Source organism: Epinephelus lanceolatus, chromosome 11 (assembly GCF_041903045.1).
Source record: "Epinephelus lanceolatus isolate andai-2023 chromosome 11, ASM4190304v1, whole genome shotgun sequence".
Classification (NCBI taxonomy): domain Eukaryota; kingdom Metazoa; phylum Chordata; class Actinopteri; order Perciformes; family Serranidae; genus Epinephelus; species Epinephelus lanceolatus.
In genome coordinates, this window is record NC_135744.1 from 29,000,384 (window position 1) to 29,026,323 (window position 25,940).

At 39.7% G+C, this 25,940-nt stretch overlaps 3 protein-coding genes across 7 annotated transcripts in view; 2 read left to right on the forward strand and 1 right to left on the reverse strand.

Moving 5' to 3' along the window:
* Window positions 1-1,995: 1,995 nt before the first annotated feature.
* On the forward strand, window positions 1,996-11,084 carry chordc1b (cysteine and histidine-rich domain (CHORD) containing 1b). Of its 2 annotated transcripts, none has more exons than XM_033650781.2 (11): window positions 1,996-2,156; window positions 6,040-6,089; window positions 6,172-6,228; window positions 6,378-6,538; window positions 7,146-7,246; window positions 7,532-7,590; window positions 8,297-8,367; window positions 8,568-8,673; window positions 8,847-8,966; window positions 9,075-9,137; window positions 9,716-11,084. In XM_033650781.2, the coding sequence occupies exons 1-11, from the start codon at window positions 2,093-2,095 to the stop codon at window positions 9,884-9,886; spliced, it is 1,023 nt and encodes a 340-aa protein (XP_033506672.1). In that variant the 5' UTR covers window positions 1,996-2,092; the 3' UTR covers window positions 9,887-11,084. The 2 variants fall into 2 exon arrangements, with proteins under 2 accessions (XP_033506672.1, XP_033506663.1); XM_033650772.2 differs by lacking the exon at window positions 1,996-2,156 and adding an exon at window positions 2,658-2,852.
* Window positions 11,085-11,206: 122 nt separating this feature from the next.
* On the reverse strand, window positions 11,207-18,741 carry LOC117272046 (tyrosinase-like). Its single transcript, XM_033650759.2, has 5 exons — window positions 17,865-18,741; window positions 13,823-14,039; window positions 12,672-12,819; window positions 12,407-12,588; window positions 11,207-12,219 (listed from the first exon to the last, which is right to left on the reverse strand). The coding sequence occupies exons 1-5, from the start codon at window positions 18,684-18,686 to the stop codon at window positions 11,954-11,956; spliced, it is 1,635 nt and encodes a 544-aa protein (XP_033506650.1). The 5' UTR covers window positions 18,687-18,741; the 3' UTR covers window positions 11,207-11,953.
* A 3,393-nt stretch (window positions 18,742-22,134) lies between these two features.
* Window positions 22,135-25,940, forward strand: part of grm5a (glutamate receptor, metabotropic 5a) — a 30,754-nt gene continuing 26,948 nt past the window's right edge. For all 4 annotated transcript variants that reach the window (XR_013492345.1, XR_013492346.1, XM_033647693.2 and 1 more), the window contains exons 1-5: window positions 22,135-22,325; window positions 22,717-23,028; window positions 23,117-23,250; window positions 24,587-24,848; window positions 25,479-25,593. Coding sequence is in view for 2 of the 4 variants with exons in the window: in XM_033647693.2 (XP_033503584.1) it covers window positions 22,801-23,028; window positions 23,117-23,250; window positions 24,587-24,848; window positions 25,479-25,593 (739 nt within the window). In the remaining 2 variants the exon portion in view is untranslated. The remainder of the gene's footprint in view (window positions 22,326-22,716; window positions 23,029-23,116; window positions 23,251-24,586; window positions 24,849-25,478; window positions 25,594-25,940) is intronic.

Sequence of the window (25,940 nt, forward strand, 5' to 3'; positions counted from 1 at the left end):
AACTGTGATACAAAAGTTACAAAGACATTTCAGGGGTGCTGCTTATCACTACAGGGATATGATAGCATACTCAATGTTGCGCTCCGACACTTTGCATTCAAACAACGAATATTGCACCCAAAAGACTCAGAAGCAAAGACTGACATATCTTTAAGCGAAGCACATCAAAGCACAGAACACTTACACAGCCTCAGTGAAACACATCATGTTACACAATAAAATAACAGGGATCAGGAAGAACACTGTTACTGTAATACAGAGTGCCTAGAAGACTCGACGGGTTGTTATTCTTTAGCCAGTGACTAAAAGGGTTTTGGTATTTTCACAAAAGAAAATGCAACTATAGTAAAAAACAGTGACAATAACCAGGGTCTGAGAAACATCATTGTGCGCAATTTCTAAAACAGTTTTACACTTCTTTAGAAATTAGTTACACTTTCTGAATCAGCATTGTTTCAAAAACTTATCATCAGTGGTGGGATGCAACTAAGTACATTTACCAATTACTCAAGCACTGTACTTTAAAAGAATCTTGAGGTATTTTATTTAGGTATTCCTAATTCATGCTACTTTTGGAATATCATAGGCTATGACTTTTTACTCCCCTGTTTTCATGAGGCAATATTCTGATTATTTAAGTTATTATTTAAAAAAAATGTATATATCAACTAACAAATGAGGATGAATAATCAGTAAATAGAATATCTGAAATAAGGCCCATGATTACCAGCTGCAACATTACTAATGATTACACATTAATGCAACACCAATTATAATCAAGTCATATAAATATATTATTCTGAAGTGAGCCATTTCGCTCCATACTTGTGATTTTAAGTATATTTTCATGTTAGTTAAGATTTTTAATGCAGGACTTTTACTTGTAATTGAGAATTTTTACACTGTAATTGCTACTTTTACTTAAGTACTTCTTTGTCCACAGGTTATCATTAGGTTACCCACAGCCAAAGCTTGCACTTAGTTCTATCAGAAAAAAATGGAAAATTAGATTGTCTAATTAAAAACATTTTCTTTTCTTTTTTTCCTTTGCATTAGCCTACAGATTATTTTAAATGTAGGCCTACAATACGAGCTCTTGTATAGCCTACTAAATGTTCTATGCATCGCCTTATACAGTGGCATTTTTCTTGATCAAGATACAACTTCATCAGGACGTAGCCTAGTATATTTTTAAACTGATTAGGCTATATGATATTTTCCCGCTCATATTGTAGCCTATTTTGTACATGGCAGGCAATAAATGAATATCAGCACGAGCACCAGATATTCTGTCAAAATCCAACGACTCAAATTAACATTCCCCAGAGAGAGACTGTCCCGGGAGATATTGGGGTGCATTTATCGTCTCCCATGTTGATGCAGTGGAGCTCGCCTCCGTGCAAAATCCACGAGTTTATCTGGCTAGAGTCTGGAGCTACAGTCTGTAGCTTTAATTAACTATATTATACACAGACTTCACTCACACATCGCAGCGTGTCCTACCTTTACACGAAACAGCTGTAATCAGTGAAAGTAAATCCTTCCCCATCCTCTGTCCGACACAATTTAAAAAGGAAAGAAAGGGAAAACGCACGAAACAGTCCAACAGAAGTCGGTGATGATGCGCGGAAAGGAAAATGTGCACATATCCCGACAGGCAGTTGTCTACTGGGCTGCAGCCATCCTCGTAAAACTAAATAGCTATTGCCCCAGTTTCATGCACCTGACTAATGTAACCCTGAGTGCAGTGGGCTATTTCGGCTTTATCTGCAATAGTTAACACAAAACTGATGTTAAAACAGTTAGGTGGCATTTGCTGGTTACGGTTAATGTCCGAGATGAATGTGGTATAAAGAACGTGTCGCTTAACGCAAGTTGGGAAGCGGTCAGCATCAGTTGTCGCTTGAGTGGGACCACAGTGCGCTCACAGGATGGAGGTGGCGGGTTGGGCTAACTCCGATGTTTGCCGAGTGCAGCCGACAACATCCGGAAGTGTACTGTGCAGCAGTGTAGGCAGCCGCAGCGGCACTGTATCCCATACACACGACCGTTAGGAATCTTGTCACTAGTTAAACTTTTATCACCCTCCACCATGTCTGTTTTGTGTTATAATAAAGGATGTGGGGAGCGATTTGATCCAGAAAATAACCCAGACGGTGAGTAGTATCTTAGTTAACTATCGTTGTACCTCGTGCCCGTGTTCTAGCTAACCTGTGGTCATCTGGAAATTTCTCCAGCGACCAAGCCTGCTGTGGAAACGTAGCTAACCTGATATTACTATGGCTGACTGGAGCCAACACAGTAACAACTTAATTCATCCCCAATGCTGTAGCTGATAACTCAGGAAGCTAAAAACAAGTGGACCTGTTGTGACTTATCATGATGTTGTTAGCATGCTAAGGTCCTGTGATTAGCTGGTTAACGTTAAGTCTTGGCAGAACCGTTGTACCTGGCAGGACACTAAAGTTTCAGAAACACGCCATTTTGTGTTTTTTTCTCAAGTAGATTGTCTACAGCACACGTCTTAATGTTATCCCAAAATGGTAGCTATGTCTCCATAAGTGTTCACGTTTTTCAACAACTAGAAAGACTCAGTGAGGTGAAGTTTTTAACGGAAAGAAGCAAGTCTCCGGCAAGCTCCGAGCTTTCCCGAGTGTAGCCAACAACATCCGGAAGTGTATTGTGCAGCAGTGTAAAGGCAGCCGCAGCGGCACTGTATCCCCCACACTAGCGTTTCAGTGGTTAATTAAAAGTCTGGCCACCACTTAAACTTTTTTCACCCGCCACCATGTCCGTTTTGTGTTATAATAAGGGATGTGGACAGCGATTTGATCCAGAAAATAACCCAGACGGTGAGTAGTATCTTAGTTAACTATCACTGTACCCCGTGCCAGCGTGTTAGCAAGCTAACCTCTGATCATCTGGAAATTTCTACAGCGCGCAGGCCTGCTGGGCCCATGTAGCTAACCTGATATTACTTTAACTGACTGGACCCAACACAGCAATAACTTAGTTCATCGACACTGTTATAGCTGATAACCCCGAAAGCTAATAACACGTGGGCCTGCTGTGACTTATGATGATGTTGTTAGCATGTTAAGCTCCAGTGATTAGCATGTAAACGTTAGAGGGTAACAGAAACGTTGTCCCGGACAGGACACACAGGACATGGGGTTCAAGTTTTAGAAACACGCCATTCAATATTTTAATTCAAGTAGACTATCTCCAGCACATGTCTAAATATCATCCCCAAATCATGGCTGTGTTACCACAGATGTTATTGCGAAATCACGTTTTTAACAACTAGAAAGACACAAAGGTGAGGATCAGTGGTTCAGTTTTTGACGGGAAAAAAACATGTCTGTATACATGGTTTACAAAGTGCTTTTTTTTTCAAGTTCCATGGGAAATAAGTGCTAACACAAAAAGAGACATAGACACTGCAAAACTTTAACACTTAACTGAAGACAGCAATGGGCGCAATAAAATGGGTAGTCAGTTTACTGGATGCTGAAATAGTCACCACAGCCTTCCATAACTTTACAGCACAACTCAATATTTAAGCCTTGTTATGTAGGTATAGTAGGTTTATGATTACAAACCTTTATAGTTATGGGACGTCCGCAAATGAGCACACAGAGAGGCCAAACTAGGAGCACAAACACATGTAAGAAACCCAAAAGAAATCAAAAGAATTAGTCTATACTCATAACCTAATAATGTTCCTTCCTACAGTATCACAAGGGCTTATGCCTGAGGATAGCCAAAGTATATTTTGATTGAACTCACACTCTCTGCTGCCAGCAGTTAAATATCAATCTTTGAAAGTGAGAGCAGTGTCCCCAATAACCAGGGGCCTCATTTATAAATCAGGACATAACAAATGTGGTCATAATAAGTTAACAGTGCTTATTCCTCATTGAAACGGTGGCCAAATCCTTGATTTAATGTAATGAAAGGTGTCACGGGACACAGTGACATTTTGAACACCACTTATCATCACGAGCAAAACTAAATATGTCTCATCTCATTGCCCTTTGTCATGTTTGAGACCATGGTTGAGGTGGTGTATACAGGTGTGGCACATAGTTTATGACATAGTTCACCCTGAGATATAGCACATGTGTGATTCCTAATTCCTCACACATTTAGCTGATAACATAGCCCAATAATATTGTTTGTATAACTTGTTGTCCTCTAAATGAAAAACCTCTGTACCTCCAGGAGTGTATTACCCCAACAATACCACTAAGATATTCACTTGCATTAGGTTATGTGAGGAGAAGGTCATCATCATGAAAATTCACTTCTTGATCTTCAGTGTCCTTACTTAAAATAAAGTTTGCTCTTGAAACAATTATTTATATGAAGCCACTGATCTAAGTATAATTGAACTTTCAAGGTGGTATTGTTGTCTTCAGGTCAGATGACAAAATCTTACTGGGTCCCTTATTTCCTTTCATTAGAAATGTCCTCCTCTGTCTTCAAATAATAGCCTATAACATTGAGAATCTGACAAATGAGGCAATTTCCATTTGAATAGGATGCCTCTTTTCATAACAATAGAGTATTATCATCACCTTTATAGGTATCTTAGAGGTGTATCTAAGGCTATCGCATAGAAGGGGCACAGCTCTGGCAGAACTGTGAGGAAAATGCTTGATTTATCGTGTTGGCCGGCCAAACAAAATTTTTATTCACTCTGCAGTGATCAGTCTTTTAGGGCAGGTCCAAAAAAGAGGATGTAAAATAAAAATATGATGTACTTTTCATATTAGGCAAATTTAAAATGATATCTCAAATGTATCAAAATCAGATCATTAAAATTGTTGTAATATAAAGTTTTCATGTGTAGTGGTTGTGCTAGTCTTGTTTGGCTTGTGTGTTGCTCAAATACTAACTTGCTACAGTTTGAAAAGCTTTTTTTCTACAGAAATTCTGTCTTTCCAAAGAAAAATATAATAAATATTTCCTATTAATATCATGATGCCCCTTTCAGTAATTTCTCAGTGTATTCTGTGCGCTGCACTTCACGAAGACAGATGGAAATCATCTAAGTTTAATGTGTGAGGTACTGAAAGTTGTAGTCTTTTTTATATCAAAATGAAATTTAATCCTGACCACAAAAAACATTATCAAGTAAAGCTAAATTATTTGTATTGTTGATGTGTTAAATTTGCTGAGTCTGTAGTGTATTTGTTTGTTTTATTCATTATTACTCAGTGTCAATGTCACCTTTAGACTTGCTATCTGAGCTTGTTTGAAACACCAAGGATGATATTACTCTTTATTACTGTAGTGTCCACTTAACTTTTGAACTGCCTTCAGAGAAAGAGGGAGAGAAAATACATTTTTATTTTGTATTTTATCTTGCAATATGTAGAATTTACAGTCACATTCACATGAGCATATTAGGTCATTTGGATAAAGTTTAAAAAACTTTTTCAAACTTGCCTGAGTACATTATGACAGTACTGTTGGGGGGACATGAGCCATACAGCCATCAGATAGTGCTGGAATACAGCTTCCAGCTGAGCTCACAGTAGCAGACCAGTCTAACTTTTTGCCATACAGTGTCTAAAATTACCTCAGACTGCCTTGTTTGTGGCTCCACTCAGGAGTTCACCCAGCTGTAAGCACCTCAAGTCATTATGACAGGGAACACACGATCGCAGCCTCACACACTGCTAACACAAGGCTTTTTTGAGAGGTGTTCTACATGTGAAAGGAGTCACAAATGCAGTCATGACATATTCTTTACATACTTTACCAAGTAAAGGGTTAGTGTCTGTGAAACAGTTGAATGTGACTACAGATTATTTGTAGTTGTTAATTGCGAAAATGTCTTGCCACATTCAGAAATTACACCTCTACTCATCATTCTGTAAAAGAAATTAGATTTTTGCCACAATGAGCAATTTAGGATGCACCGTGAAAGCTGGACGTTTTGTGTCTTTAATGAAGCTTGAATTCATTAAAAGCAGACCAGTTTGTACACATTTTTTCTAAAATGATCCAAGTTATGTTTCATTTTTACAGATGGCTGCACCTACCATCCAGGAGTCCCAGTTTTCCATGATGCATTGAAGGTAAAAAAAAAAAAAAAAAGGACACAGTTAGCTGGTGTCTTGTTATCTTGTCAAAGGTAAACATCCATCTGTCTCTCTCTAGGGATGGTCCTGCTGCAAGAGAAGGACCACTGACTTCTCGGACTTCCTCAGCATTGTTGTAAGTTTTAGTTTCTGTTTTAATCCATACCTTTTAATCCTCCGTGGCCATGTTGCCATTGTCTTCATAGGCATTGAAGGTACTGCCACCTTTGCTGTGGCCATACTGGCCTGTGCACACATTGTACACTGTGACTTTCTCCTCCACAGGGCTGTACAAAAGGTCCCCACAACAAAGAGAAGCCCCCTGAGCCAGTGAAACCAGATGTGACATCATCAGGAGAAAAGAAAGACGCAGATGACCAAAAACCAAAGTTTGACGAGTACATCATCTCCGCACCAAAGCCTCAGGAGGCAATACACAGACCAAGGTTGTAAAGTTAGATGTATACGTATTTTTTATATTTTAATCAATACCATAGGAATACCCTTGGCACTTGTAATTTGTGCAGCAACCCCTTATTTAACTACAGCAAAAATGCTTCTAGAGATGCAAAGATTTTATCAAATCACATTTAAAGGAAAGAAACAAGCCAAGTAGAACACACTTTTCAGTTTAAAAGTATATATATCCCTGTAATCCTATGTATTACATTCTGCTCTGAATGTTTAGTATCACATGCAAGAAAGGATAGAAAAAGTATCAGAGCTGTTAAATCAGCCTGAATACTGAGGATCCTCAGAATAGTCAGAGGCGTTCTCTAATCTTTACCCAGGATACTTCCCACCAGAGTTCAAAAGAACGTGCACAAGCAACTGATGAAGTGATTACTGCTGAATGGCGAAACTCCTAGTGTATTGGTCTCAGGTGCGAGACTTCAGTTTGAAGTGATGTTGCTGATAATGTATTCCTTACTTGAAGTAAAAGCCACAGCACTCTTCCAAATAGTTTTCAATTAAAAAATGAATGAAAAGCAGGTACCTTTTGTCCCTGCCTTTGTTAATGTCTCATGCCTAATAGATTTGTTATGGTTACAGTGCTGATGAGCCAATGGTGAGATTGCAGCAAAAAGTCTCCGCTTCCCTGAAGCAGGCCCTTGAGAGACTGAAGCTTTCCGAAAATACAGCAGAGAAGAAAGGTGAGAACAGAACTTTATCTTCCCTTTCTCTCTCCTCTTATCTCTTTCAGTTTTGCGTCCTCTCTATCATAGACTACCATCCATTACCATCCACTTCTTGTTACAGTAGACAGGAAGGTCATGTTGACAGGGGAAGTTAATGGATGGCCTCTGGGAATTTGCCCTCACCTGTGTCATTCACATCATGGCGTTTGAGTTAAAGCTGGCAGGGACAGGGCGACACATCATAACTGTGGATGCAATCTTTTTGATGCTCTTTCTTTGTCTTTCTTTCTGTCTTTCTAGAGGAAGATACTGATGAGATCAAGATTGGAACAGCCTGTAAAAACGGTGGATGTAGTAAAGTAAGTATATGTGTGTTTACAGTGTGTAAATATCTCTGTCCATACCTGTGTAGGGCTTTGGAGACAGCATCTTAAATGTTTGATTTGTTTTTCTTTAAATACACGCTGAAATTTGGGATTCTGCCAAATAAGCTTCCACTTCTTCTCGATTTGTAAGCCAAATTCAGTTTGCATATGTTGAAAAAGTATATGACAGATGTCATTAAATGAAAACATAAACAAATCATGATAACGTCCCAGAAGAGCTCACCGCTCTGGGTAAGGCAAAACAGATAGAGTTCCTTTTCCTCCTCTGCTCTGAGATGGATGCGAAGCTACTTTTTTTTTTTTGCTCAAGCTAATCTGGCCTGTCAGAGCAGAAACCCCAAGATTAGAACATAAATTGTGAAGAAGATTTGCATTGACGGGTTTGGTAGAAGCTTGGAGTGCGACTTTAATGATTTGCATAATTGCACTTTAACTGATGTGATTGAAAGCCATGAGATATGCTCTCAAGCTGCCTGCTTTTAGTTGATTAATCAGTTGGGAGCTTGGTAGTGTCTAAATTGGTATGTTTTAATATTTCCCAAAGTCTTTATTAAGGAACTGTATATTAGTCATTAATCGTTTTTATACCTGTGCCATACTATTGAGCTCTATTTGTGTTTTTAATAATAAATACTTTCTGTGTTAGTGCTTTAAACCACACTTCTGTTGTTATCTTCAGAGTTTTGATGGACCTGCAAGCGATTTGGATGTATGCTTATACCATGCTGGATTTCCTATCTTCCATGAAGGGTTTGTATTTCCAAAACACTCCTTACTTATGTATCGACATGAAATAGAATATTTTCTCTGGAAACCGTAAAAGAGTTGTGAGAGGCAGCACTAGTATTTTCCTGTTAGTCTTCCTTTTAGTCTTGTTCACTGGCTCTCTTGAGTGACAAGTTATTGACTGCTAAAAATCCAGCGGACGTATGTCTTTCCTGCCTCACCAGGATGAAATACTGGAGCTGCTGTAAGAGGAAAACCTCCGATTTTAACACCTTCCTCTCTCAAGAGGGCTGTACCAGGGGAACACATCTATGGAGGAAAAAAGATGCGGTAGGTGTGCCAGTTTGACAGCAAGTGATCATTAATGTGTGCACATCCATGTGAGAGAGCCTCAGCTGCGACTCCATCTAGTGGTGTCTGATGAAACAATGCTCTTTGGTGGAGATTGTAGGTATCAAATCTCTAAAACATCTTCAAATGTTGTTTATTAAATCTCCACACAGGGTAAGAAAGTGGTCCCGTGTCGGTTTGACTGGCACCAAACAGGGATGCAAGTCATCATCTCTATCTACGCCAAGAATTCCATCCCAGAGCTATGCTACGTGGAAGCAAACAGCACCACGGTGAGGGATGCTATTCGTCTGCCAGATTATTTTCTATCCAAATCTAAAGTGCTTAGATTTTGTGACCGTGTTCCTCATAATGTAACGTTTATTTCTTTTCTCCTTCAGCTCGACATCCATGTTATATTTGAGGGGGAGAAGGAGTTTGTGCAGAAAATCAGCTTGTGGGGAGTGAGTATAACATCTCTTTCAACCTGATGTGAAAAAGTCTTAGACCTTTGCTATACACTCAGGTGCCACTTTATTAAGTACACCTGCTAGTACCAGGTTGGACCCCATTTTGCCTTCAGAACTGCTGTAATTCTTGGTGGCAGAGATTCAACAAGGTGCTGGAAACATTCCTCAGAATGTATTGAGTTGCTGCCACATGACTGACTGATTAGGTATTTCATTAAGCAGTCAAACACTTGTACCTAATAAAGTTGCCAGTGAGTGTATGTCAAATTTAAATTGTAAGGCATTCTAGATACCATAATACAACATTCTTGCAGGAACGATAATATGTCCTATTATTTGATATCATGCCATATAAACAGAATGAATAGAATGGACACTGAACTATTTGACAAGCATGAAAGAAAATGGCAATTGTTGTTAGTCGTTATGGTGACAACACACATCAGTGGGGCCATGAAGTGTGTCACAGTCACGAGTTTGTTCTCTCTTTTCCACCAAACTAAGACCTGAATATACGCCACCTGTTAAAACATGACTTTAAAGTGCTTGTCACCCATCTTTCTACCTTATAGGTGATAGACGTGAGTAAAAGTGTAATGAACATGATGGCCGCTAAGATCGAGATCGCCATGAAGAAGTTCGAGCCTATGTCCTGGGCTCGTCTGGACCTTCCCCCACCGCCTCCACCCAAAGAGAACGAGCAGGAAAAGGAGGAGGCTGACAGCGAGGATGAAGATGAATGATAAGGAATTAAAACTACAAACATAGTGTGTATTTTTACCGAATCCAAGGCCACACAGTCCGTTCCTTACCTCTTGAAAGAGTCACCTCTTTTGCTGTCATGGAACTTTGGCCTCTTCTCTTCAACATTACAATGTTTTTCATTTCATTTTCAGTTGTTAACATACTTGATTTTGCACGTTTTTTTTTTTATATTTTCTTTTGTTCTGTTCATGTTTGTTTTGGGTTTGTTTGTTTTTAGTTTGGGTCCTTTTTATAGGTCGTTGTTGGAATGCTAAAGAGTCAAGTTTTTTTTTTTTTTTTTTTTTTACAATGGTCTTTCACTAAAGTAGTAAATGATAATATGGGCACTGACTTTCAGCAGCCCTCCAATCAGGTCAGATGATGACACAATTGTTAATTGCACTGAAATTCCTGGGGAAATAACACTATAGATTACAATAGGGGGCCAGATGTGACCAAGCTTACTCTCGGACCTATAAAGCCTTTCATGTTGACTGCTCACATCAGGTCATCATAACGGACCACACTTTGGACCATCCTCTTTTTCAGCAATGTTTGGTAAAAGATTCATTCCATCCATTCCTAAATTGTTTAAATTATTTAATTGTTTTGTCCACCATTACCACATCAGACTGAATGCTGTCATCCTAAATGTATCCCCATATATGTGTAACAAAGACGCTGTTCTACGTAGTTCGAGTAGAAAATTTGGATCTCTAAAATGTCCACACTTGTATAATACGGCATTTATTGTGAATAAATTGTGTTGTAAGAAATACAATGGTTCCTTGGGACTCTTAAGCTTAGGAATTAAAAGTTAAATCCCACCTTCTCACAGTTAAAATAGTGGATTTGCTCCAAATTTGTTTGTTTTTTTTACATGATTATAACTAATGTATATTTTGTACAAGTATTGCTTCTAAATGATCACTGCTGTATTTATCTCCTGATTTCATGTCAAAGCAACATAATGCATTTTTAGTAGTGAGAATGTACTGTAATATCTGAAAATGGCAATTGAATACCAAGTATTTTAAACAAAGTACTGTATTATAAAAACGCTATGCTAGACAGCATGTCTCACGGCTTGGAATGTATGTGTTCAGTTTGGCTGAATGAGACCATGACACAAGAGTTAAGTCATTAGGGAACCAATTTATCTTACCAAAAATAAACTTTTGTGTTGAACTTTTGAAACTTGTGTTATAGTTTATATCCTGCTGTGAGTATTTCTAATGCAGACATACAGTATATATGCAAGCAGGTTTTGTTAGAGTGGCATTAACGCCAGACTCATGAAAGGAAACGCTTCTCTTGCATTAAAGTAGGTGTGACCTTTCGAGTGAAGATTTTTGAACCATATGCAACTCGGGGAATTGCAGTGACTTTTTGCAAATGTCATAAAGTTTTTAAAACTATCACGTATCTTTTAAGGTTAGAATATTGAACCGTACGTCCTGACGCTGCGGTGATGTCTCCGACCTTGACATCTGTGTAGACATTATCACCTTTTCTCTTTCCAGAAACACATCTCACGCCACAAACATAAATCAGTTGAAATGGTAATTAAAATGTGGTTCAGTCAACTCCCACACAAAGATAATAAAAGAAAGTCCCCCAAGGCTTTTGTGAATTTGTCTGGAGAGTTACTCCACATGGCAGTTGGATGCATGTAGGATATCATTTCTTAATAATAAATGCATGCATACATGACTGATGCAACATACTGCAGAACCTTAGTTTTTGAGGTAATCTGCTAAAACCATGTGGAAAAGTCACTATGGAACATCTCCATGACAGAAACCATAAACATAGGAAAGAGCATGTCTGAAATGAGCAAGAAGTTACAAGTTGTGGGTGGAACATAATCCAACTTAAACATGCCTCTAAACCCATTTCAAAATGTCCTACATGCACTTACATTTTTTACTCTTTTAATTTAAATACATTGCCAATAACACAGATTACAGAATCATCACATTTAGTCAATATGATGTATAATTCACAGCGCTCTGATGTTAAAATTCATAGATCACGTGCACCACTGCACAGGGCTGGCTGTGCCTTCAGATAGTTGTTTGGTAGTTACGGTGTTTGGTTTCCTCTGTGTCACTGCTCCAGATAAGTGGCTGTCTTTCTGGGAGAGCAAATAAGTTTTTCCACTTGTTCACATGCAGCCAAGTCGACCCTCCATATCGCCGTTTTGCAGCTAGGATAGCAGCGGCTAGGGTCACAGCTACAATTCCTCCACAGAGACCTGCGAGCAGCAGCCAGGGCCACACATCCTGCAGTTCCTCTAGGTAAGGACGCATAGACTCTGCTAGCCTCTGGTCTGGAAACAAAAGTAGAGGTAGTCACAGGAAATTATGCAACAATCTGAGTCAGAATATTCTTTTTAGATATATATGTTAACTTTGGTTTAAGACTTGAAATAGATTGAACAGATAGAGCAAAAAACAAAAAGAGATAATGGAAAGCAGCTTACTTATTTCTTAAAATGCAATTTAGATAAAACTTACTGGCATCTAGCAGATACGTATATTCATATCCCAGGTCTTTGCTGGAGATGAAGAACTCTCTGTTTCTATACAGGGGCAGGAAGGGGACCATGTGGTATTCGCTGTTGTGCCCTATCGGAGCATCAGAGTCTGGATACTGCGACAGAGATGGTCTGTACCTCCTGAGCCACTGCTCATAAATGCTTTCACAGAGAATTAAACCAATATTAAGTGCAATTGTGTAAGTCACCTCAACTTGCAAAATGTGTCTCTGTGTGTGTCTTACCTGTCAACAAAAGCATGGTGGAGAAGGAATATGGGGTCATTGGCTGAGCCCTGCACTGAGGACATGGATCCGTTCATGTACACATGAAGAGCAGCATGCATGCCCATACGAGAGCTGTTTCCTAACCCGGTCTGAGGATCCCCGAATCCTGCAAGATGAGAGGTATTTAATTAGCACCATCAAAGGTGGCAGCAGCATGTAGTAGTTAGAGAAACAAAAGCTTTTTGTTTTTCAATGAGATACTGTCTTAAAAAAAAGAGACGAAGAATGGCATTTTAAAAAGAATACCGTGGATACTCTAAGTCTTTCACTGACAATGTGAAGGAATAGTTCAGTATGGTGCATTTTGAAATGTAACCTGTCAGACAGACAAGCATTGCATCATTAAACAGGGTGTGTATGGTAATGAGAATCTCCATAAACCTCTCCTACAGTGGATTTTCTTTCATTTCCAGGAAGTATGAGATGTGTGATGTTCAAATCTAATATTGGTATCCTTGGAAACCACCAAAAGCCACTAAACCTATGTTGAACAAAGCACTTTGAATAGTTCTGTGTTGATATCTACTATCAAGAAGACATGGATGTTTAGCAATGTGTCACATAGCCTTTCTACAATAGCTGGGTTTGTGCAGAAGGTGTAATCCTAAACCCAAGTCACTGCCATCCCTAATTAATTCATACCCAACTGTTTATTTGCAAGCAGACATTTTAGTAATGAAAAATATTGTAAGGTGAATATTAACATTGGACAATCTTATTGCCTGCCATTTTGGTGTTACTAATGCATTACAACAGTAAGATGCCATGACGGATTATTAAAACCAACCTGCTTTATCAGATAATGAGCCGTGTTGAAAGAGGTAAGTGGTATCCCTCCATTTGCTATATCCAATTAGGTCATGCGGGTTCATTTAAATGCCAAAAATGAAAGTGCAGCTAATCTTCAACAACATACAGAGCAGCTTGCACATACAGGGACAAGACAGACAGACCATTAACACAATGAGAGTGAAGAGCAGCAGTGCAGAGCTGTGTATAATTTAAGGTGGAGCAGCCCAGCCAGTGATATCACCGGTAGAGCACAGCAGTCAGTGTGTGTGTGTGTGAGCTTGTCTGTGTGTGTGCATTTGTGGTCAAGCTTATCTGACCTTCCAGAGTGTTCCTGAAGCTCATGTTGGCACTGCGGTCCATGGCTCCTGTGTCATAGTCGGTCAAACTGAGAGTAAACTCCACCTCTGCTGAAGTTGGTAATCTTTCAACCACGTTGCGGTTGTGGTTTCCAGGGTTACGACGCAACGGGCCTTCTGCTTCAGCATCACACAACACACCCCTTTCACTGTAGTCCTCTGCGCGGGAGCACAATATCTGTTGATGGAGGCACACAGGAACATATTGCAATACGGCACATGATAGCATCACCACAAACCCCAGCAATGATGTCAGTTGGTTGTTGCGAATTATGTTTTGACTTGCTATCAGGTTTGCTGTTAGGTTCATTACTGTGAAGGTAAATCTCAGCCAAGCAGGTCAAAATTACCTATAAAGGTATTTCTACAATTCCCTTGATCAAAGCAGATGTTTTAAACTCAAATAAAGGTGGAAATTTCCTTTCTTTAAATCCATTTAAAATAGGCTGTACCATGTGTGAGCGACCATTGATATTCATTTCAGTTATCCTGCATTTTTGTTGTATTTTAGGTAATATCTCTGGATGTCTAAAGACAACACTTAAGAACTGAATCCTACTTCAATATTTTAACCAAAAAGTTGCTTACACTGACTTTTGGAGTCTTGAGCTCCTGAACTCATCACTTTGACACTGTCGCTTTCCTTTGTATACTTTATTTACTGTTTTTACACCTGTTTAGGTTACAGTCACATAATTTAGGAAAGTTTTTGGTACACTACTTAAAAAACAAATGAAAATTCTGAAGACCACCTTGAGAGTATGGGGTGCTGTTTGTAAAGTGGCTCACACTGAAAATAACATCAACATTTTGCCACATTTAGCTTTAAACAATGTTTAAAAAAGTGTTGTGAATTTTTTAACGTCACCTTTTACCACATTTACAGCAATATTTGTTAACTTAGAAATATATTAAATAGTTAAATCATAATATTAAATGTGGCACCTAAATGTTAAATGTTAAATCTAAATATTAAATCTAAATCTAAATCTAAATATAAATGTTAAATCTAAATGCTAAATATAAATATAAATATAAATATAAATGTTAAATCTAAATATTAAATATACTGTATATATAAATATAAATGTTAAATCTAAATGCTAAATATAAATATAAATATTAAATGTTAAATCTAAATGTTCTGGGTGAAACTAAATATTTAACTAATATGCAAATTCACACTGCCAGTCACCGGAAGTACCAAAATAAAAGCTCGAGATGGTCAGACTGTGTTTATAGAATCAAATAACGAATTAAAACCAACTTATCGGGGGAAATGGACACTTGAACATACATTAGCGTGATAATAACTACCTAAAATAACAAGAAACGTGTTTGGAGAAATTTTATTTGATGTGTACTTTGAGTTGTTAGTGTCTCTTCGGAGGGAATCACCTTGTTGTTTACAAATACTTCGGGGTAGAAAACCAGCGGAGTTTAGCTACATATATATATGCATATCTCACATTTTTCACGTCACTATATCATCGTTTAGACTAATCTGGTGTTTGTAAAGTCTATAAACACAATGATTGAACAAACATTACTATCATGTTCTGAAATTAATAACATGGTTATCGTAGATTAGCGGGGCTAACCGTTAGCTGTTAGCCCCGTTAGCGATGTCTGTAATGACTCATTAACTCTAAGCGGTCTGTGAAAAAAAATATTTTTTTCCAGCGGATGTCTTAGTTACAACATGATTGAGCTAACTGGAGTAGTTTCATGTCGTATCCGACAACGGGAGGCTTTTAACAGATGACGTCCTGATGTTAACATTGCTGCTGCTGCAGCCACTGATGCTTTCTAGACATCGTGATTTCCCAAAACTGAATAAATACCACACATCGCAACACAAAACTGCTTTGCTAGCTCAATCATGTTGTAACTAAGACATCCGCTGGAAAAAAATTTTTTTTTCACAGACCGTTTAAGAGTTAATGAGTCATTACAGACACTGCTAACGGTGCTAAGAGCTAACGGTTGTTAGCTTAGCTTAGGTTGTTAGTCCCTCCGAAGGGACACTAACAACTCAAAGTACACATCAAATAAAATTTCTCCAAACATGTTTCTTGTTATTTTAGGTAGTTATTATCACGCTAATGTATGTTCAAGTGTCCATTTCCCCCGATAAGTTGGTTTTAATTCGTTATTTGATTCTATAAACACAGCCTGACCATCTCGAGCTTTTATTTTGGTACTTCCGGTGACCGGCAGTGTGAATTTGCATATTAGCTAAATATTTAGTTTCACCCAGAACATTTAGATTTAACATTTAACATTTAGATTTAGATTTAGCATTTAGATTTAGATTTAGATTTAGCATTTAGATTTAACATTTAGATTTATATTTAATATTTAGATTTAACATTTAGATTTAGATTTAGCATTTAGATTTAGATTTAATATTTAGATTTAGATTTAGCATTTAGATTTAACATTTAGATTTATATTTAATATTTAGATTTAACATTTAACATTTAGGTGCCACATTTAATATTTAGATTTAACTATTTAATATATTTCTAAGTTAACAAATATTGCTGTAAATGTGGTAAAAGGTGACGTTAAAAAATTCACAGTACTTTTTTAAACATTGTTTGAAGCTAAATTTGGCAAAATGTTGATGTTATTTTCAGCGTGAGCCACATTACAAACGGCATACCATATGAGAGTTACTTTTACAGCTTGAAAATATGTTGCCAAGTCATATACTTCAGAAGCTATCAAGCACATCAAGAACCCCTACCTCACTCTGATAACTTGTTTAATTCATTCATTCATTCATCTTCGTCCCACTTCATCCTCTTGAGGGTCGCGGGGGGGCTGGAGCCTATCCCAGCTGACATTGGGCAAGAGGCGGGGTACACCCTGGACAGGTCACCAGACTATTGCAGGGGCGACACATAGAGACAAACAACCATTCATGCTCACATTCACACCTACGGACAATTTAGAGTTATCAATTAACCTAATCCCCAGTCTGCATGTCTTTGGACTGTGGGAGGAAGCCGGAGTGCCCAGAGAGAACCCACGCTGACACGAGGAGAACATGCAAACTCCACACAGAAGGGCTCCCACACCCGGGATCGAACCGGCAACCCTCTTGCTGTGAGGCGACAGTGCTAACCACCACACCACCATGCCACCCAACATGTTTAATTCCTTAAATCATTTTTGTAAGTTAACTATTCTCATTAAAAAGATCATCCAACTTTTCTTGTGCTTTCCAGTTCATTTGCTGCCCATTTTCTTGGTGCCATATTGTCTGCAGTGGACATGCGTGTGTACAGCAATGATGGCTTAGGGCTGACATGGATTCACTGCATTATCTTGAATATTTTCAAGTGACAAAAATACTAAAAATGTCTGCAGTATTGTACAGAGCTGAACACCTTAACATATGTTATGATTTTATGGCACCTGCCTACAAACATGTTGGTTTTACTTCAGAAAAGGGTCCTATTAGCTTTCTCTTTTTTTTTTTACCCATTTTAAATATGTTGTAAAAATACTTTGTAAGTTAAACAACCTACAACTAGTACATTTGTAGTAACAATGCCTTAAGATGTTTAGGGACTGGCTGCTAATATTTAAAGAGCCCAAGATGTAAAATATAATTTGTCCCATTCAACGTGATATATTTATTACTTCTCATTATTACACATATACATTTGCTACATTCCTGTTTATATTCCTGCTTATTCATTTTGCAATTATTTGTCAACCACAAATAAAAATGATTATATTTATATTTTATTATGTTAAATTTTATGCCTATACTTGGGGATACTTAGGAATATACTGAGAGTCCTTGTTTAGCTTGCATTAATTTGAAGGAGGTCTATGATTCCTATTACCAACTGCTGCTTCTCTGTAATTGTTGTGCAAATGATAATACATAACTTGAACTTGAAACCATAACTGTGGGTGAGAAAAGAAAAGAGAGGAAAGTAAAAGCAAAAGGATGAACAGAATAACTGTGGCAGCCCCTCTTTACCCTCCAAGAAGAGAAAACCGAGCCTGGGCTGAGGAGACTGGGATCCTGGGGGCTGCGGGCCCCCATCAGCTCGTCCGTGCACACGTCACATCCCTGGGCATCCCTCCAGTCCCAGTACGGGATGGTGAAGCTCATGTCTCCGGTCAGCTTCCTGATCTCATGCTCCCAGTGCAGCAGGTACGCGCGGTGCCACGGCAGAAATGCAGGCGCCCAGTGGGCAAAGTCCACATCGGTCCACACATTCCCCGGCCCGCCGAGCAGCGCGTTTCTGGACACATAGTAATGCATCCACACAAAGACATCATACGAAGACACATCAGCGAACATCGGGTTGGAGCCGTTTACCATCTCCTGGTAGGTCCCAGTGGCCACAACATAGTCTCTGCTGACTGTCTGCTTGGCCAAGTTGAGATAAGACACGAGCCGAATCCTCTCGGCGCGGGACAGGTGGAATATGTTCCTCCTGAGAGACTCTCTCCTCTCATTGCAGTTCACCCCGAAGAAGCCAAACTTACAATCCGCGCAGTTGAAACCCATGAAGTTCCCCGCGCACTGACAAGTCCGGTTGTAGAAAACCAAGGGCCACTTTTCTCTGTCATCCAACCCCGAGAAGGGAAACTGCGGCCCGTCCGGCCGGTCCGGCACCTCCACATCCTGGCAGGAGCCTCGACCCGAGCTGGCTCCGCAGGGCGAACCGTCTCCTTCCCAAGGCGGGCAGCATTCCTTTATGCGCAAGGCCTCCCGGGTGGCACACAGACGGGGGAACTGTTGATAGGAGGGCACAAAACACAACAAGAGACTAATGATTGTAAGTGGCCACATCACAGCAAGGTTTGCTTTAGAGATGCCAAGTAGTCACGAATGCTCAAAGGCCCGAGTGTTTCTTTCACAGGCTTAAATTCTTGGGAGTTTTCTCCGGGTGCCCCCTCCTCTCTGTTGAGCCAGTCACATGCCGCTTAACCTCAGGGTGAAGCATACTTCATGAGGGGGCCAATTAGAAGTGCACACATCCCAAGACTGCAGCTCGAGTCTTTCCTGATGAAAAAAGGGAAATACTCAACAAATTTGTGAAGCATTTCTGTGATGTGATTTGTATTTGGTGGCCTAATGAAAGTTAAATCTCCACTTGGGCTTATCACTTATATTATATAATGATACAGATAAAGAAAATATCACCTGAAAGACAACAAAAACCTCACTGACAGGCATATAGAAGCTTATGAACAGGGGCATAGCCATTATTTCAGATATGAGGGGGACAGACTGTTCTGGAGTAAGATGATTTTTTAAAATCATTTATTGAAATATTCTCTCCCTTTCAATAGCGCTACTCCCTAATGGCTAAGGAACCAAACCAAACAACCAAAACCATCTGATGACTAGGAAGAGCAGTCATCTTTTAATGTCAGCTAACTCCAAAAATCACATAACTCAGCTGACATGGTTTGATATAAAGAAAGAGTGCAAGGTTTTTCTGCCTCTTGCTGGCTTGTTTTCAGCACATTTTTGTTCAAACATACAGTACGTCCTCCCCACTCGGCCCTTAGAGTGGCAACAGAAGCAGCAAGTGTGCACTTTGCCTCACGGTGCATACAGGACAACTTGGAGATACAAGCTCTGACTTGTTAAAATGAATTAAATGGCTGTCAAACTCAATTCACAGCGTGGAAAAGTGCAGGGGACATAGGGCACAGATACAGCAGCTGGGGGGCCATGTGCCCCGTGTACCCCACATCCACTACGCCCCTGCTTATGAACTTATGAAGCATATATGAGGAGAACTGAGAAGAAGCCCATACTTTAGTTACAGTGATTTTACAGTGATTTTCTGCTGAGAATGTGGTCTGCTTTCTACTCCCAGTCATGAGCATAAAACAGGCGTAACTCATGATCTCACTACACACACACACACACACACACACATACACACACACACACATACACATTACCTCAAATAAAGTAAACTGTTATTTGTGGCATTAGGGCATGAAAGTCACTATGACAGTATTGGAACCACATAGTCACCACAAATTAACTTTTCAACCTCAAATGGCTTAATTATTTTTACATACTGCGGTCAGGTATAAACTAATGAATAATAAGCCTGTGTCAGACTTCAAAGACATTATTAAATGCCTTAATTAAAATATAAATATGTGTATTGCATGTATTATATTGGATGATATGTATATTACAAACATATATACAGTATACTCTTATTTTCTTGGTATTTCACGTGGTCTTATGGCCCCACATACTTTAAGTCTTCACCACAACTTAAATCAGAAGATCTTCTGAGAACAAGCTGATGAGCAAAGCATGATAAAAGCAAGCCACTGCCTGAGGCGAGAAAACGTGTTCGCATTTGACGCAGCTTTCTCAAAAGAAACCTTTGATGACTTGTGAGCTCTTTCAGTGCTGCTGCCTCACATGGCTCTCTACACCTGAAACTACATCCACTGTGCACCCTGATCTTTTAACCTTTAGTCGAATGACTGTGGAACTATTTGCATGTGATTTAAAGGATGAGTAGTCCATGACTGCAAATGAGTCTCCACCAGAGGGCGCCATGCGACTACCTCCAACACCATTCTGTCTATAAATGACATTTCACCAAGGCTACCTTCTCTGTCTCTGTCTCCCCAGGCAACTAACAAACCAGAATTTTGCAGGCAGACATGAATTCATTTGACTCAAAGTAATGAATCCCTCATGAAGAAACATCATCAATCACACTTCTGACCTCCGTTTGATTGGACTTTCCAAACATCCCCTGAAAAGATTATTGTTGGAAATGAGTCACACATCTTAGCGTGCAAAACATTCACATTATTCACTCTCGCTGTGCTAATTACAGTAACTGTAACCTGACATGTTGTTATTTAGTTGCGAGCCTTCTGAAAGCTCCGATGATCCCTGCATCTTATACCAGACACCACTGGAGTCACCTACACATTGTGGAGGTGTTCCCATGTCTGATGAAATTACTGGAATGGAAATGAGTTACTGTGACTTCGTCTCCTGTCATAGATGAATTCATTTTGCCCAAACTGCACAGATTAACAGGGGTTATATGGTGTAGCCTTTCTAAGTTAAAACATTATGTTCCACTTGATCAGCTGGACCACTCTTTGTGCCCAATGCATTCATACACACACTAGACCCAATAATATAAAATCAAAATACTGCACATTTCACTCTCTGTTGTCACTGTGCTTTGCTAGTGCCAGATTCTGTTGTTTCTCTTCTAGTTTTAGAATACAGATGAAGCCAAGCGTCACAAAATCACACATTATAATTCAATTACATAATACTTGGAGAGACTACTTTGTATTTCACCTATTCATAATTTGCCTCTTTATTAGATCACTCCTCGCCTGTGCAGCTTAGAAAATAGAGTTTATGGTTTTGTAGCACTGAATGTTTTTGATGTTTAAATGACTTTGATTTTTTTTAAAGTGGGTCTCCTGACAAATTTGGGAAGAGTTGCAGTAGAAGTGCATTCAGTTACAATTTCTCTCTTCTGTCCTGTCTTTTCCATGAAGCTCAGAAGAACTCTAACTATTTGGAGACTTTAACGACAAATTTAATGAAAAGCCTTTTTGTTTTCTTACAAAACCATTGATACCAAACCAAAAACATTAGATAGGCACTGTTTTTATCTTTGAAAGTGACAGTAAAGGGACAAGGGACTCTGGAAACTGGATTATTAAATGTAACAAAGGGCGTAGGTTAAGTTTGTATTAGACGATTTCCCTTATTTCCTGCGTTCTGGTGATTTTTACGCACCGTTTTGTGCCCTTTGCGCACCATTTTATGCCATAAATGTCTTTAATTTTGTTAGAATAAAAGTGCCCTTCTATTTTTACGTTTTTATTGGGTGTGGGAAGTATCCGGGGGTCCTTCCCGAAATCTGCTTTTCAATTAAATGGAAGTATCTCATTTCAGTGTCTGATCATTTCTAGTCGCAGTCACATCAAAAGCGTAAAACAGACGAGGGGGTCAGCAGGAACTTTAAGTGCAAGAGAAAAAGAAAACCGCATTCATTGTTAGCCAGTCGCCTCCACATCATGACATCCCATAGTAGTATTTGTTAAGGATGTGAATTCTTACCGTTTATCTCTCTTATTTGTTTTCTTACACATTTCTTTCTTTTTTACACGCTCGCCTCCCATAGCTCTCCACAGTTGTGCTCATTTAGTCACTGTTGATGCTCCATGCTCTCCACTGTTTTGGAGTAGGAGGAGGAGGAGGTGGAGAAGGAGGGGGGCCGCCGTGTGCGTCAGTAAGTCAAACATGTTCCAGTAACGGGCTATATTATCTGCTGCTATTTGCAGTTTGCTGTAACCAGGCGCCAGACTGAGCTTGAGCAGAAACCAGCGCTTTTTCCCCTCATTGCTCTTCTGTGATGGAAACGATCTCGAAAGAAATGGCATCTGCGAGGCTGCTGGCAGAGAAGAGGTAGGCTGAAGTTGTCTGTTAGTTTGGGGGATGAGATGCGCGCAACAATGAAGTGATTCTTTGATGAGATAATAGAGTTTTATAGAGGCTGTTAATTCTTCATTGGACCACCTGCTTAGATCATTTTTTCAAGTTGCATGATGCCAAGCCAAAATCATTTCAGCACCATGGACAGCAACTTGTCATTTTTAGGGAGGAAAGTAAGAGAAACTTTTAGATAAACTACTATTTGTGAATAAATAGCCAAACCTATTTTACTTTGTTCCAAATGGCTGCTGTGCTTATATTACATATGCTGACTAGGCTGAGTATGTAAAAGTTTTAGTGACAAACATATACACTTGCTTACCTATTGAGCTCATTCATTCCCAATCCCTATCCCTTTCCTCAGGAATCTAACCCTTACCCAAGGCACTACAAGCACCATGCCAGAGACCTCACATTCATCAGACCCTCAGCTCTAAGAGGACAGAGGATGTCAGGAGGTGTAAGGAGGAACGCAGGGATGGGAAATAGACCGGGGCTACATGTGAGGCTGCTGGCGGTGATTGTGTTACTGGGAGCTGATCTGAGCTGGCTGGGCCTGAAAGACCAGGTCGGGGTTAACGCCCAGAACACTGAGAGAAGGATATTGACACACATCCCTGGCGACATCATCATAGGAGCTCTGTTCTCTGTCCACCACCAACCACCTGCGGACAAGGTATGCTGTGTGTGCTTAAGTGTGTGTGTGCATATTTTGTCCATGTGTGTAAATGTTATTAATCTAAGCTATGTTACACTTTGCTCAGGTACATGAGCGAAAGTGTGGTGCAGTGCGTGAGCAGTATGGGATCCAGAGAGTGGAGGCCATGATGCACACTCTGGATCGAATCAACGCAGACCCCGCTATCCTCCCAAATATCACCCTGGGCTGCGAGATCAGGTCAGAAACCAATCCCAAAACTTAATAAGTAATATCATTTGTGACCGTTGCTGTTGAATTAGGAGGGCTAACAAATCACTTAGACAGCACAGATTACCATGTGTAAGATAACAATCTTGTAAAAGTTGACAATTTAAACATACAATATATCGCACCCAGGTTGGGATAAAACCCAGAGATTTGGCATTAAAGTGTTGCTTCTTTAAAGTATGATATGTAAGGACTTAAGACTCACAAACCATGACAACTGCCTGATTTTAGTAGAGATGTTCAGTGTCACTGCAACTAGTTAGTCACTGAATAGCCATCCCAAATGAAGCAACATTTTTGGAAGGATTCTGCATTTACAACATGTAATTTTAACAATAAAAATAAATAACAATTCACTCAAGGTTTGTTAAATTAATTTCAGCATGCTTTCACTCAATTTCCGATCAATCAAAGAAGGCAAAGGCTTGTCTACACGCATAGATTTTCATGTACCGCAATGTAAAGTGTTAACCTTGAAGGAGCAGGTGAATTTCCTGAGAGGCTGTAGGTAACTGAAGAGGGCTGGATACAGACAGGTGAACAGTGGCTGGAGGTCATAAGACAGCACTGACAGCTAACTTAAGAGTGTAGGCAGACCAGACAGAAACAGGCATCCATTTACAGTACCATGCACTGAACCAGAATTTGAGGTTTTAAATCCTACAGGTCACACCAACAGGTCAATCTGACCCACTGACAAGGAAAGGCTGGAGCTATTGCCTCAGTAATCTAAAACTCAAAAGAAAGATTTGGATTTTTTTCAAGTTGAGGCTACTACAGTATTCAAACGCCACATGTATGTTGGCAGAGATGATTGCCACTATCATTCTGCCTCTCCATACGGGCTGTGAAGTGATCCTTTCCAAGCACCACTACACTGGAAAAAAATGAAGGACAAAATCCACAGCACAAAAACTCATTCTAAAGTCCAGGTGAAGCTAATATGAAGCTGATGTTTCTGATGTTGTGCCCCAGCAACAGACCTACATGTCACTACCAGGAAATATCTGTCCGCCGCAGCTAAGCAACAACAACAAAAAAAAAAAGGTCAATTTGTACTAAAAAGACTCTGGAAGATACCAGCTTGTATTGACTGACTCAGACTGCTGAAAGCTCTTATTAGCTTTGGCTGAACTTTAGATTGCAGATTTCTTACTGCTCTAAAAATTGTGTTAGTCAAGTGTGTTTTTCCCAAAAGCATGAGACTGTGTTCTTAAAAAGCATCCAATTGGCTTCTCCAAGCGATCCTCTTTTTTCCCATCCTGCTTGCCCAAACAACATTGTGATCTCAATCTTTCTACACCAGGGACTCATGTTGGCATTCTGCAGTGGCGCTGGAGCAGAGCATTGAGTTCATTCGGGACACGCTGGTGTCCAACGAAGAAGAGGAGAGCCAGGGCAGGTGTACTGCAGAGGCAGGGAGCTTGTTGGTGCAGGGGAAGAAGCCCATTGTGGGGCTGATTGGACCAGGATCCAGCTCTGTGGCCATCCAGGTGCAAAATCTCCTCCAGCTCTTCAACATCCCACAGATAGCTTACTCAGCCACCAGCATGGATCTCAGTGACAAGGTAAGGCCAGGTAACAAAAACATTACATCAAAACTTGAGAAAATGTCGAACTTTAAACCACTGAAATACAAGGCACTAAAAAGATCTTCACCAAATGTTGGGATTTTTTTTCAGTCTTTTGAGGCAGGTAGTGATTTTGAGTTTGTAGAAATTCAACTTGAACAGACTTTATGTCCGCTTTTACTTGAATTGCACTGTACGTCAAAAACTTAACAAAGTAACTTGACTTGCAACCATGACAACAACAAAAAGGCAGACATTTTCTGCCTATCTCAAGGACGATTTTTAACATAAACAACCATCATAAGAGGTTGGTGAAGGGAGGCCAGGCAGAATACGTTTAAGAATCTAAAATAAGACAGTATGTGTGTACCTGATCTGTATTAAATGGCCTGAAGCCTGCTAAACTGACAGCAGACAGACTGTGACATTGCAGCAGGGCATGCACCGAAAATTCAGTTATCAGTACAAACATCCTTGGTGTCAAAAAAATCATCTGAAAGCAAATGTGCAGTGAATTTACATGGAATGAGGTTTATAGTATGGGGTTATTATGGGTGCATGTAAAACTGAAGGACAGGCTGTCATGTATACTGCCAGACTTGTGAACATGTAAATTTCTTCCAACAGAGCCTGTATAAATATTTCATGAGGGTGGTGCCATCAGATATGCAACAGGCCAAAGCCATGGTGGACATTGTCAAGAAATACAACTGGAGTTACGTGTCCGCAATACATACAGAGGGTAAGGCTGTATATGTGTATGCATGTATGCTACTGCTTTACATTTTCTCCTTTCATCTCCCTCTCTCATCATGGTTTACACATGGATGAGCAGGGACGGATTATCAGACAATGGATCCCTGGGCACAGATATGTAAAAGCCCCCCCCCTACGTCTCCTGCCTAGGAGCAAGACACACACACTTTATAGTTGTTTAGCCTCTTTTTGTGGTGTTGTTTTGCATCTTTTTGTAGTCATAACGCATCTTTTTGTGGTTTTGTGTCTCTTTGTATTTGTCATGTACCCCTCTGAGGTCATTTTGTGTGTGTTTGCAGTTCCTTTGCAGGTCTCTGCAATCATTTTGAATCT